This window comes from Vipera ursinii (genome assembly GCF_947247035.1).
Source record: "Vipera ursinii genome assembly, chromosome: 5".
Taxonomy (NCBI): Eukaryota; Metazoa; Chordata; class Lepidosauria; order Squamata; family Viperidae; genus Vipera; species Vipera ursinii.
In genome coordinates, this window is record NC_139518.1 from 55,948,499 (window position 1) to 55,961,998 (window position 13,500).

Genomic DNA, 13,500 nt, shown 5'->3' on the forward strand with positions numbered 1-13,500 from the left:
CATGATGAGACCACATATAAAGAAATTTTAAGGATAGAAAGGAATGTATGGCAATTAAAGCCATATAATATTTTAAAAGAAGAAAAGATTGTGCAAACCTGGATTCAGTATGGGCAGTTACAAGCAAGATGGAAAGAAGATCAGAAAGTTGGCTTTTCGATAACTGATGGAAACTTGGTAAAAAAAATTAGAGATCAAGGTCAAGCACATATAAGAAGGATATATAATGCATTGATAGAAATTGATTCAGAAACGGAACTTGTTAAAGATTGTATGATAAAGTGGGCCCAGAATTTTCAGGAGGTTATAACAATGGATACTTGGGAAAAGATTTGGGTTAGAAACGTAAAATTTACTCAGGCCCAAAATTTAAGAGAGAACTTTTATAAAATGTTTTATAGGTTGTACTTAGACCCTAAAAAACTAGCAAGTATGTATCCGAACTGCCAGCCTAAATGTTGGAGGTGTGGTTGTGAGGATGCAACGTATTTTCACATATGGTGGACTTGTAAAAAAGTCAAAGCTTTTTGGATTAAAATCTGGTGGAATATGCAAAAGATATTTAAGAAAAAAATAAGGTTTTCTCCGCAGTTGTTTTTGCTGGGTATTATTACAGACTTTACTGTTATAGATACTAAATTGATGTTGAATTTAATTACGGCAGCAAGACTTTTAGTAGCGCAATATTGGAAGAAGAAGGAACTGCCGACTATAGAAGAGTGGACTTTGAAAGATTCTAATTTGGCGAAAATGGCAAAGATTTCAGCATATTTGAAAGAACAATCGCAACAGAGATATATTGTGGAATGGAGAAGATGGATTGAATATATTCAGAATAAATATGGGACTAAAAAGTTTCATTTAGCATTTGAATAAGTAGTGGTTTTATATGACGTATTATTAGTTATTTGTTATTTGTTAGTAATATAGTTATGACTATGGAGAGTTAAAGTGCGATAGAATTTAATGTTTTATTTTTGTTGTTAGCATATTTTAGCTTAGGTTTATGAGTTTATACCCTGTATTCAGCTCTGGGAAGTTGGGGAGGGGTAGGGGTTGGGGGAGGGGAGGGGGGAGGGAGTTTTTTCTATTTAAAAAATGTAAAACTTTTCATTAAAAAAAGAGTGTTTGCTATGACCATCGTATTCTCTTGACAAAATTCTATCAGCCTGTGCCCTGCTTCATTTTGTACTCCAAGACCAAACTTGCCTGTTATTCCAGTTATCTTTTGGCTTCCTACTTTAGCATTCCAATCCCCCATGATGATAAGGACATCATTTTTTGGTGTTAGTTCTATAAGGTGCTGTAGGGCTTCATAGAACTGGTCAATTTCATCCTCTTCAGCACCGGTGGTTGGGGCATAGACTTGGACTACTGTGATATTGAATGGTTTGCCTTGGATTCAAACTGAGATCATTCTGTCATTTTGGGGATTGTATCCCAGTGTTGCTTTTCCTACTCTTTTATTGACTATGAAGGCAACTCCATTTCTTATGAGGGATTCTTGCCCGCAGTAGTATACCTGATGGTCATCTGAATTAAATTCACCCATTCCTGTCCATTTTAGTTCGCTGATACCTAAGATGTCGATGTTCAGTCTTGTCATCTCTTGTTTGACCACGTCCAGCTTTCCTTGATTCATGGATCTTACATTCCAGGTTCCTATGGAGAAAAAATCTTTACAGCATCAGACTTTCCTTTCACCACCAGACACATCCACAGCTGAGCGTCCTTTCGGCTTTGGCCCAGTCGCTTCATTCTTTCTGGCGCTACTAGTCCTAGCCCTCTGCTCTTCCCCAGTAGCATATTGGACGCCTTCCGACCTCAGGGGCTCATCTTCCAGCGTCATATCGTTTTGCCTTTTGGTACTGTCCATAGGGTTTTCATGGCAAAGATACTGGAGTGGGTTGCCATTTCTTTCTCCTGCTATGACCTTTCCGTCTGCTATGACCTTTCCGTCTTGGGTGGCCCTGCACGGCATAGCTCATAGCTTCATTGAATTACGCAAGCCCCTTCGCCACGACAAGGCAGTAATCCATGAAGGGGACTAAACCTGTATAGAATATTAAGTGCATTTGGAAGAAGGGAAGAAGCTGCCTTTTTATCCAGGCAAACTAGCTGGCTATCTAGTTCAGTTGCATACTTTGTCCAGCAACACTTCTTTAGGATTTCATTTAATGAAAGTCTGTTTGGAAATAATCACATATTTCAAGACTTTTGTTCAGTACAATAAATCTGGTTAGCTAACTATGACTTTCACCCTTATAGCACTATTTTAGGTTTCCCTATGCACTGCTGCTTATCTATCCATTGACCTAAATCAGGGATCTTCAAACTTGACCCTTTTATGACTGTGCCTGGCTGAGGAATTCTGGGAGTTGAAGTCCACAAGTCACAAAAGGGCCAAGTTTGAAGAACCCTGACTAAATGATTAAAAGTACCGTAATAGAGAAAAGACTTACACTGACATAGGATGCAATGGGAATTAGTCTACGTGTCTGTTGGGTGTTCAGATCAGAATTCTGCCTCTGGATCTCAGAGATGCTTGAAAAACTTTGACCTTGCAAAGACGCCCAAATCTGACCACAGTGACGATACTGGGACAGATCTCTGGTCCATCTAGTCCAGCAGTCTGTTCTCAGAATGGCCAAACCGCAGAAGGAACTCATTATTCTCTCAGCTGATGGCCTTCATAGGAAGTCACATTGCCATGAAAGCTACTTGCCAATGATCCATGAACCTGAAGCTGTTTGGGGACAATCAGCTCTGGATTAGTCAAGCAGTCACAGAAAGCGAATGATCATAGTAGGATGCACTCTGCATGTTCTGAGTTAACTGGGAGAAGCCAAAACTTTTGAAAGTGGAAAGAGGAACAGTATTTTCTCACAATGGCCGATACCCTTAGACACAAATTGTTAGTATTTGAGCTTTGTTCCAATTTTTAGGAGGACACCAGCTGGGTTAAGTCCTTCCGATGACTACCATTAAAGGACAAAAAGAAGACAGAAAGACACTTAAAGCAATTAGCTGTTGTCTCTAGCCTGCAAATCAGCCTTGTTCAGCAGTGCTTACAGGTGTGGAAATTAAGAGGGAAAAGAATCTGGAGCTTAACAGGACATATATATCACTTAGGCTACAAAACTGGGAAAGTGAAAAGTACATGTATACCTTTATAAAGGTTCCCATATTGAGTGCTGAATTTCACCACAGTGCTTGGATTTTGCATTCTATGTAACACAGCCCTACACAGGATTCTCCATTAGTTTTGGGTGCCAGATGGGGTGAAGAAGACTATTTCAACAAAGTTGGGGAAACTGTTCTATCCAGCTTCCTAGCAATTTGGGATAAGGAAACACATTTTATCCAAGGTTGAACTATAAAGTTAAGCCTCATAGGCTAATCAAAATCTGTTTCTTAATATTTTTTCAAAGAGCAAATTAATGTACTTAGGAATGTTCAAAGAGCATGCCGCAAACATGTAACTAAACAGGTGAAGACAGAGATAGAGAAATGCCACGTTGAAATATGGAATGTCATGGTGAATAAATGGGTTCTTTTAGCATGCCTTTAAGTATTAATCACGTTGGCCCATACTTTCTCTCTAGGGAAGAATTTTCTGCAGATAAGTACTGCTTCTTGACTGATGTTAAATAAATCCCCAGGAAGTGATATAATAGGAGGGCCTCTACTGATGATCCAGTGACTGGGCAGATTAATATGAAAGGAGATAAACTCTGTGTAAACTGTGGAAATATTCCAATATTCTAAAACAAAAACAACAAGGCCACATTCCATTGTAACAGAACTAAATAACTGGCATTTTCAAAATCAGCCAGGGTTAACAAAAGCAAGCTTTTAAGTAGCTGAAACCTACATTTCATACTGTAAATGTGTATATTTAACAATATTTTTCAAAATCATCCAATGCAAATATTTAGGGTTACAGGAACCAACTGGAAGGCTTTGCAGATCTTAACAGTACATGGCATCTCAATGTTTTGCAGTGAAAACTCCGATCTGCACAGCTCTATTTGGAAAAAAAAGTATCAAAATGGTCTAACATCTCTAATGGAAAGACAAGGAAGCAGGAGAATTTTATTATTTGCCTTCATGTTTTAAATGCAGACAACAGATTCCTTTTTTTAAAAGGATATTACATGCATATTTTATTTATTTAAAACAAAGATGTATTTTCAGAAATGATATCAATAAGTAGACAAAGAAAATTAGCAAAATTATACAATTAATGCTCCAATATAACATTAATAAAAGATAAACTCAAAGCAATTGTTATATGCATATTCATTCATTTGTTCAAATCAAAATGCCATAGAAAAACAAATAACATTTTAACAGTTTTCTCTGGTTTTATTTGGTTTCAGGTTATGGTCATATTTATCCCGTGACGAGACTTGGGAAATACTTGTGCATGGTGTATGCATTGTTTGGTATACCTCTCATGTTCCTGGTCCTCACCGACATGGGTGACATCCTAGCAGCTATATTATCCACCTCTTACAATCGAGCCCGGAAGCTACAATCAAAAGTATTAGCCAAGTTTTCTTTTAGATCTTGCTGTAAAAACACTGATTCAAAAGAAGGCTCAGCTTCACTTGGGCCGGTCAAAATAGTTCTTCTTGAGCCTTTAAATATTAAGGATGCTTTGAAAAATAGTTCCTCCTTTAAAAAAAAGCCTGGGCAAAATAAAAATGTTGAAATATTCGAAAGGCTTATTATCAGGGAAAACGCTCTTCTTGCACCTCCAAAACTGACCAGATTTGAACGATGGAATTCCTGTCCTGAATTGGACAAAGGGGCAATGGTGAATCATCTGATCAGCAGCATCAATAATATAGGGAAAGAAGTAGAAAAGCTGGATGTGCCCTTTTCACTGATGACTGTTATTGTTTTTGCATACATCTCCTGTGCTGCAGCTATTCTTCCACATTGGGAAAGAGCTTTAAATTTTGAGGAAGCTTTCTATTTTTGCTTTATCACCTTAACGACCATCGGCTTTGGTGATATCAAACTGCAACATCCCAACTTTTTCTTATTTCTCTCAGTTTATATTATAGTTGGCATGGAAATTGTCATAATTGCTTTCAAACTGGGACAAGACAGGATCCTTGGTCTGTACAAGAAGCTGCTTTTCTGCATTGGTCGAAAAAATATCCCGGATAAAGCAACATGAAGAACATCCTTCTAGGTGAAAGAAAGCATGCAACATCACTTCTCGAATGAGATCTATAGACAGTGAATTCAAAGGGAATGGATGCTTCCCTGTTTTGCAATGGAGAATCAACAAGGGATAGGACAGATATCCTCACCATCACTGGGAATCTGCTGTAAACTAAGTGAACTACTACATAGAGCAGCTAAATGTACTTGGTTTGAAAACAATTTTCCCCTTTTAGGAAATAAAAGTGATAGAATAACAATGTGGACCTGGATATATCTACTGAACTCATTGGGTTCAACAAGGTTTGCTGGAAAGTAAGTCCTATTGAGTTGAACATATTTGTTCTGAATAAGCATGCATGTGATTGCCACTAAAATTGGGAAACTAATGCTAAGAAAACCTGAATAGAGCACCTGTTTCTATTATTAACAGTGCATCTCAAAGCATCTATTAGAAAAGCCTCCTTCACATCCTTAGTTGATGGGGATCCAGCTCCTTTCTATCAAATATTGTAATGATACATCAATTACTTTAAGAAAATAACATGAGGAATTCTCAGTTATAACTTTAAAGAGATACAATCAATCATGCATTGCATGAATTTAAAACCTCTATTCTATCAGTACTTTGGCCACTTGATATTACTTCATCCATTCATAGCATCTCTTATGACAAGGTTGGAATTGAGATAAAAACCCTTTTCAGGCAATCATTTATGAAACATACATGAGTCTATGCATTCTCCTGGGGTAGCTCTACTTATTTGATTACTTCCCACTTCACAGCAATGCTCTCAAGTCAATTTTCCAGGACTGTTTGAACAATGAACAAGCTTATTATCCTTTCCTTCTTCCAGAAGGAAGAGAGCTGCTGGAGGTCGAGCCGATCCGAACCCGACCGGTTGCGGTTAAGAACCTATATTAGGTCTTATCTCGCAGCGATGAGGGTGGCGAGGTGTAATTACTTCTCTACCCTCATTGCGTCCGCAGATAATCGCCCGGCCGCCCTGTTTAGGGTGACTCGCTCGCTCCTTAATCAGGAGGTGAGGGAGGATCCCTTGCAGGGTCGTGCTGAGGAATTTAGTCAACATCTGTCGGATAAAATCGCTCGGATTCGGACCGGTTTGGACTCCAGCTGGGCAGAGTCAGGCGATCAGGACACGGACGGTCTTGTCAATGTTATCTGGGAAGAGTTTGATTCTGTGACCCCTGATGAAGTGGACAGGATTATGGGGAGGCTGAGCTCCTCCACATGTTTGTTGGATCCGTGCCCTTCCTGGCTGGTTTATGCAGCTAGGGAGAGGACACGAGGCTGGCTCCAGGCGGTTATATCTGCTTCTTTGAGTGAGGGTTATTTCCCCACCGTCTTGAAGGAGGCGGTGGTGAGACCTCTCCTCAAGAAGCCTGCCTTGGACTCAGCTGTATTGAACAACTTTCGTCCAGTCTCCAACCTTCGCTTTCTTGCGAAGGTTGTTGAGAGTGTGGTGGCGCATCAGCTCCCTCTGGTCCTGGATGAAGCGGATTATCTGGACCCCTACCAATCGGGTTTCAGGCCCGGGTACAGCACGGAGACGGCATTGGTCGCTCTGGTGAATGATCTCTGGAGGGCTCGAGACAGGGGATATTCCTCTGTCCTAGTCCTATTAGACCTCTCGGCGGCTTTCGATACCATCGACCATGGTATCTTGCTGCGGCGTCTCAGGGGATTGGGAGTGGGAGGCACGGTTCTTCGGTGGTTCTCCTCCTATCTCCTGGGACGTTCGCAGTCGGTGTTGGCAGGGGGGCAGAGATCGGCCCCTAGGTCTCTCGTTTGTGGAGTTCCTCAGGGGTCGGTTCTCTCGCCTCTCCTGTTCAACATCTACATGAAACCGCTGGGTGAGATCATTCGTGGTTTTGGAGTTGGGTATCATCAATATGCCGATGATACCCAACTTTTCTTTTCGACCCCAAACCACCCCAGTGATGCCCTCGCTGTGATGTCCCGTTGCCTGGAGGCGGTTCAGGTCTGGATGGGGAGGAACAGACTTCAGCTCAACCCTGACAAGACTGAGTGGCTGTGCATTCCGGCATCCCGGGACATTCAAAATGTTCCATCTCTTTCTATGGGGGGTGAGCTCTTACCCCCCGTGGATAGGGCTCGCAACTTGGGAGTCCTCCTAGATTCACGGCTTACCCTAGAAGATCATGTAGTGGCCGTGACTAGGGGGGCTTTTGCCCAGGTTCGCCTGGTGCGCCAGTTGCGGCCCTATCTGGACCGGGATGCCCTGTGCACGGTCACTCATGCGCTCGTGACCTCTCGCCTTGACTACTGTAATGCTCTCTACATGGGGCTTCCCTTGAAGACCACTCGGAGGCTCCAACTGGTACAGAATGCGGCCGCGAGAGTTATCTTGGGAGTTTCCCGGTACTCCCATGTTACACCTTTGCTCCGCGAGCTGCATTGGTTACCAGTTGTCTTCCGGGTGAGGTTCAAGGTCTTGGTTATGATCTTTAAGTCCCTACATGGCATGGGTCCGGGGTACCTCGGGGACCACCTGCTGCCGGCTTCAACTCCCCTCCGCCCTGTGCGTTCCCACAGAGAGGGCCTCCTCAGGGTGCCTCCGGTCAGGGAATGCCGACTGGCGGCCCCCAGGGGGAGAGCCTTCTCTGTGGGTGCCCCGGCTTTGTGGAACCAACTGCCGGTGGAGCTCCGGACGGCATCGGACCTCCGAACTTTCCGTCGTGGTCTGAAGACCCATTTGTTTGAATTGGCTGGTCTGGCCTGATGGGGGAGCTGGGTTTTAAATTGTTATTTCAGATTGTATTATTGTTTTTTAATTGGGCATTGATTTAATCTCTGTTTTAACTTTTGTATAGTATTGTATTTTTATTTATATGCCCTGTGAACCGCCCTGAGTCCCCAGGGAGAAGGGCGGTATATAAATTAAATAAAACGTAAACGTAAACGTAAGATCCAGGTAAAGATCAAGCAGGGACTATCAGAACCTGGAAAGTCCACTACAAATTGGATTAACCATCAAAAAGAGAAGTTCCCCCCCCCACTAGTCAATGTGGGTCTTAAGACGTCTAGCAAGGTTAGGTGCTTGCTGCTGAATCGAACTTTAAAGAACCCATGGACCTTTCAGAAGAGATTCCAGCAACTAAACTAGAATTTCTTCAGAAACAAACTAAAGAAATTAGGGAAGGATAGTCTTTGGGATCACGATCACAACTATGAGATAAAGGGATTTCTGTTTGTGCTCCATCTGAATTGGGGGAATCTGGCTTTTATAACTGAGTCAGTAGCAAGTACAGCAAAGCCAAAGGATCACTTTACAAGACATCCTAAGGCCCCAACTGACTGTGGCAACAGCTCCTCAAGGCTTTCCTGGTACCTGAATCTAAGAATATTACAATTATGTATAACTGAATAGGCATTTTACTACATGCAGAGGGGAAACTTGCTTTGAGGCTCAAGTAATGATTGGGGGATTCATCCTGGTTTTATTAGGCTTTCTGCACCTTTTATTTATTTATTTTTCTTTAAACAACATTTGTGAAAAACCAACTAGTAGTGGCCTCTTTGGCGCCAATGGCATTGTAGAAAAATGTTATCTAAGACAATAAGAAATATTTGAGCATATTTGGGGGAAAGGTTAATTGGGAGGCAGTAAGGAGCAGCTTGCAAGATGATGGAGAATGAATATGTACTACTTGTGTATCTAATACTTGTGTATTAGACCTAAGATGGCGGCGCCTGGAATGGCTGCGGCTGCATTGGCTCTTGAAGGCGAATAGTTTTGGGAGGGATATTAAGGGCTAGTATAGGCCACACAATCAGGAAGATTTTAATGAGTTTGAGCAACATGGTGGAACTAAGGTAACATACAACATACGACCAACAATCTTTGCTGGCATGGCGAGTTTCTAGTTGTTTTGGAACTGTTGGTGAGACCGTTAAAAGTCGTTGGCACTGTTTGAATTTGTTCTACCAGCAGCAAGATCTGACTGCTGGCCTAGTGATGGATTGTATTGCAAATCAGGGCTGTTTCCAGAGGAGGCAAAGGAGGAGAGGACCTGGAGCTTATGGAGCGAAGGAACTGGATGAGGCTGTCGGCAGGCCCAGAGGAAGAGAAAGAGGCTTTTGGAGGAGTTGGTGGCGGCGGCAGCAGCGTGCTCCAGGGGTGAAAAGAAGCAAGGCCTCTTAAAGGAAAAGGTGGAAGAGTCAGCATCAGAAAAAGGAAAGAAGGCAAGGTTGTCAGAATACAAGCTAACTTGAGGGCTAATTCACATGGAGCCCCATTTCCATCTGTCCTGTTTGCCATCGTTCACTCCCTAGAGACTAAAATGGACAATGTGAAATTTGAGCGGGCCACGATTCTACAAGGAGTATATATTGGAGGTGGTGACCCTTTGAGAGCTGTATGCAACGAAATGTCATTTTGATGTATGCCGATTGGTGTACATTCAAAGTGACAATAAAGTTATCATCATTAAAGTCTATTATGTTGTAAAGCTTACGGACAATGAAGTTACCCTGCCCTCTTCAGGCTAAAGTTAATTGTTTGTTGACTCAGAAGCACTGCTGGTATTACAGAAACATTATCAAAGGAGAGCATCTTCTGGCAGCCCCTTTCCCTCTATATCAGCGTTTTCCAACCTTAGGAACTTGAAGATGCGTGGACTTCAACTCCCAGAATTCCCCAGCCAGCTATGCTGGCTGGGGAATTCTGGGAGTTGAAGTCCACGCATCTTCAAGTTCCTAAGGTTGGAAAACGCTGCTCTATATAACCAAATGCCAAAAGAAGATATAAATCAATGGAAATTCCTAGTTACCAGGGATACAGAAAACATAGCGGTAATAAATGCATATCTTGTGAACAATGTCAACATTTGAATTCTCATGGAATTCACTCCCCCCGCCCTCCTTAATCTGGCAAGCAAATATAAATTCCATGTAAAAATGAAGTTTGATTCCAGTTTTCAGAGTTGATCACTGCTGAAGCAGATCAACATGATAGGATACTGCATTATTAAAACTCTATTCCTGATTGAGTTTAATTTTTACTCTAATAATTGCCTGAATATGACATTTGGTACACATATATAAAGTCATGTTTTACTAGAGGAAACCTTTAGAGAGAGAGAAATATTAGGTATGTGCCCCACCTTGGATTTTTTATAAAAAATAATAAAGGCGGAATATAAATAAATAAATAATCTTGATCAGAAAGAGAAGATAGGAAATGGAAGGATACAGAGTGGTGAGTCTACAGTATCCATGTATAACCTTTAATTGTTTGTTAAAAATCACTATGGATGAATGTGAATAAGGATGGTGGCACATAGGCAATAAGGTATTTTGTTTGAAAACAATAAAAATGAAAAAAAAACCCTTTGCTATTCCTGCATGTTGCACGTGGGCATGCTGTAGTTCCCTTGATTGATAATTGATATTGGCTTATATATTAGTCCAGATTTTAAATAATACTAATAAAGAATTGTGTGTAATGCATCATTTGTGGTATTGAATCTTTAGTCTCATGTAGCAGTTTTTATTCTTATTTCTTTACGACTGTTATATTTGCGCTACAGAAATTCAAAGGCCCACTAGACATCAACACAAAATGAGAATTGTGATCCTCCAGGCAAACCAGTCTTTGCTTCCAGGACAGGGCTCCCCAACCCCTGGCCCATGGACTGACACCGGTCTGCAGCATACCAGAAACTAGGCTGCACAAACAAGCAAAGCTTCCTCTGCAGGATACAGGCAGTAAGTTAGGGGTGTCAAACTCCATTTCATTGAGAGCCGCATCAGCATTGCGGTTGCCCTCAAGGGGCCCGGTGGGTATGGCCAGGGTGGGCGTGGCCTACTTGGTGGGCGTGGCTAGAGTGCGTATGGCCTACTGGGTGGGCGTGGCCAGCTCTACATCGTTCGAATCAAGGGTGCCTATGGGGGCCTGGGCAGGAGTAGGACAGATCTGAGGGTTTCCAGCAGAAGGAGGGTCTCTGGGCCAGGGCCAAGGGAGTGGGGGCCGTTCCCACACTGTTTCCAGGATGGCTCTGCGGGCCACATGAAACCACTTTGCGGGCCAGATCTGGCCCCCAGGCCTTGTGTTTGACATGTCTGCAGTAAGTGAAACAATGGCCCCCTCCAGTCCGCGGAAAAACCTCTCTCCATGGAAGCGGTCCCTGGTGCCCAAAAGGTTGGGGGGGGGCTCTGTTCTAGAATCTAGGAGATCTAACAATCTGGATAATGGGATAACCCATTTCCTGGAGATACTCTTAGGTAGCTCATTTAGAAGGATGCTGTCCTGGAGAGAAAGGGAGGGAGAGAAGGGCCTCAGCAACTTGTTTCCCATGGATCAATGTTTTGTGACTAGCAAAATCCATCAAGACCACCTGTAAATAGACAAGCCTCTATGAAAGCTATTTTAATCCTAATAATTAAAGTGTGACATGTATCTGCATTAAAAATAAATAGCTATTATACTACCTGTTTCTCCCCCCCCCCCCGAAAATAAGCCCTAGCCGGAAAATAAGCCGTAACCTGATTTTTTTAGGTTAGGCCTAATATAAGCCCTACCCTAAAAATAAGCCCTAGTTAGGACCGTGCTCACTCTGTCCCACCTCACTGCCGCAATGGGGCAGAACGCACTGCCGCCACTGAGGCGAGGCAGGTGGGGGAAGGGTTGAAACACCCCTTTACTTCAGGGGCTCCCACAGCCAGGCCATTACCTTCCCTTTCACTCCCGTTCTAAGCTGGACTGCCACGCTACGGAAAATGGGCAGGGGAGGCTTGGTCGCCTTACCAGGTCCCCCTCCGCCATTTTGGTGCCAGGGGGAGTGAAGGCAAAAGGCTCTGCTGCTGCCAGGCACCACTGCAGGGGCTTTCCTTGCTGCTTCACCAACCCTCCCCTTCAGTGGTGGGATTCAAATATGTGAACAACCGGTTCTCTTTGTGGATGCCGCTTCCGGGAGTCCATTCTGGGCCTGGGCAACAAAAAATTAGCTACCAGTTTTGCCAAACTGGTGCGAACTGGCTGAATCCTACCACTGCTTCCATGGCTTGCGCCGTGGCCAGGCAGCGCAAGCCTGCTCTGCCACCTCCCTCCACCAGCTCCCTGTCGCTGGTGGGAGAAGGGAGAAAGGGAGGGAGGCTACTCCGCGCAGCGATCTCAGAGCAGAACTAAGGATCTGGTAGCTACCGGTATGATTTTTGTAAGAAGCTGAGGGTACCGGTACGTGTGAGTCCAGCCCGGGCCGGCTCTGCGGGAAGCGGATCCGCTGCTCCACGCAAAACCTCAAAGTCTCCACGCGAAACCTCTCCGCGGAGCTGGAGAGCTTGGCACACCACCCGCCCAGCTCCTCTCTCTCTTCTCCAAAGCATTTCTTCACCAACTTCTTCACATTTCTTCACTTTCCAGCTCTGCCGCGTTTCTCTGCCGCTGCAGGGAAACGAAAGGAGTTTGGGAGACTAATAATAATAATAATAATAATAATAATAATAACAATAATAATAATAATAATAATAATAATAATAATAATAATAATAAAAGTTCCATCAGATCTTCCAACTCCGCAAGATCTTTTTTTTTCCCCTCGAGAAATTGGAAGGTCTGGTTGAACCTTTTTTTTTAAATTTTTTAAACCGGTAGCTCCACAAAGCTCTTTTACTTCCCTGCACGCGGCGGCAGAGAAACGCAAGAGACGGGAGAAACGCGCTGGAGCTGGGAAGCAGGTTAGCGAAGAAATGCTCGAGGGAAACGGGGGCAGCTGGGCGGCAGTTCTTCTTACAGCAGAAAGCGCGGGGGCTGCAAATCATGACCCAAAGCCTGGCATGAAAACTTCCAGGGAAGGTGGCGGGAGCGCCGGGCGCTGCCACTGCTGAGGAAACCCAAACGGGGCGTCCGCTAGCAAGCACAACTTTGGGCAGAGGGGCCGTCGTGGGAGGGAGATGCCCAGCAGACGCCCCTTTGGAAAACCGGGAGCAGCAGCAGCAGTATGGCGGGAAAGTTCCTTCGAACTTTTTTTTTTCACTCTTTTGCATTCTGCATCAAAGAAAGTCCAGAAGCGGAGGCAGGGGGGGAATCCGATCTCGGGGAATCTGCACCGCCCGCTTTCTGCATGCTCCCCCGCCTTTACTTCGCTCAACCGAACAGCCGGCTAGAAGTGAGGCTTAGCAGACCGAGCGCACAGGCAGAGGCACGGGGTGGGGTGGGGGGAATGCAGTGTGCAACGTGCAGATTCCCCGTTAAGTGAGACCGGTTTTTTTTTTACTTGATGCAGAATGTGGATCCTTCCCGGATGTTACCCAGCAGCCCCCACTATACCTCCCGCTGG

The 13,500-nt window shown here is 43.8% G+C and overlaps 1 protein-coding gene across 1 annotated transcript in view; it reads left to right on the forward strand.

Moving 5' to 3' along the window:
• KCNK18 (potassium two pore domain channel subfamily K member 18) overlaps positions 1–5,191 on the forward strand; it is a gene marked incomplete at both ends in the record, with an annotated part of 60,161 nt that extends 54,970 nt beyond the window's left edge. Inside the window, one exon of the mRNA XM_083363305.1 lies at positions 4,383–5,191. Coding sequence (XP_083219431.1) covers positions 4,383–5,191 — 809 coding nt within the window. The remainder of the gene's footprint in view (positions 1–4,382) is intronic.
• Between the last annotated feature and the right edge of the window lie 8,309 nt (positions 5,192–13,500).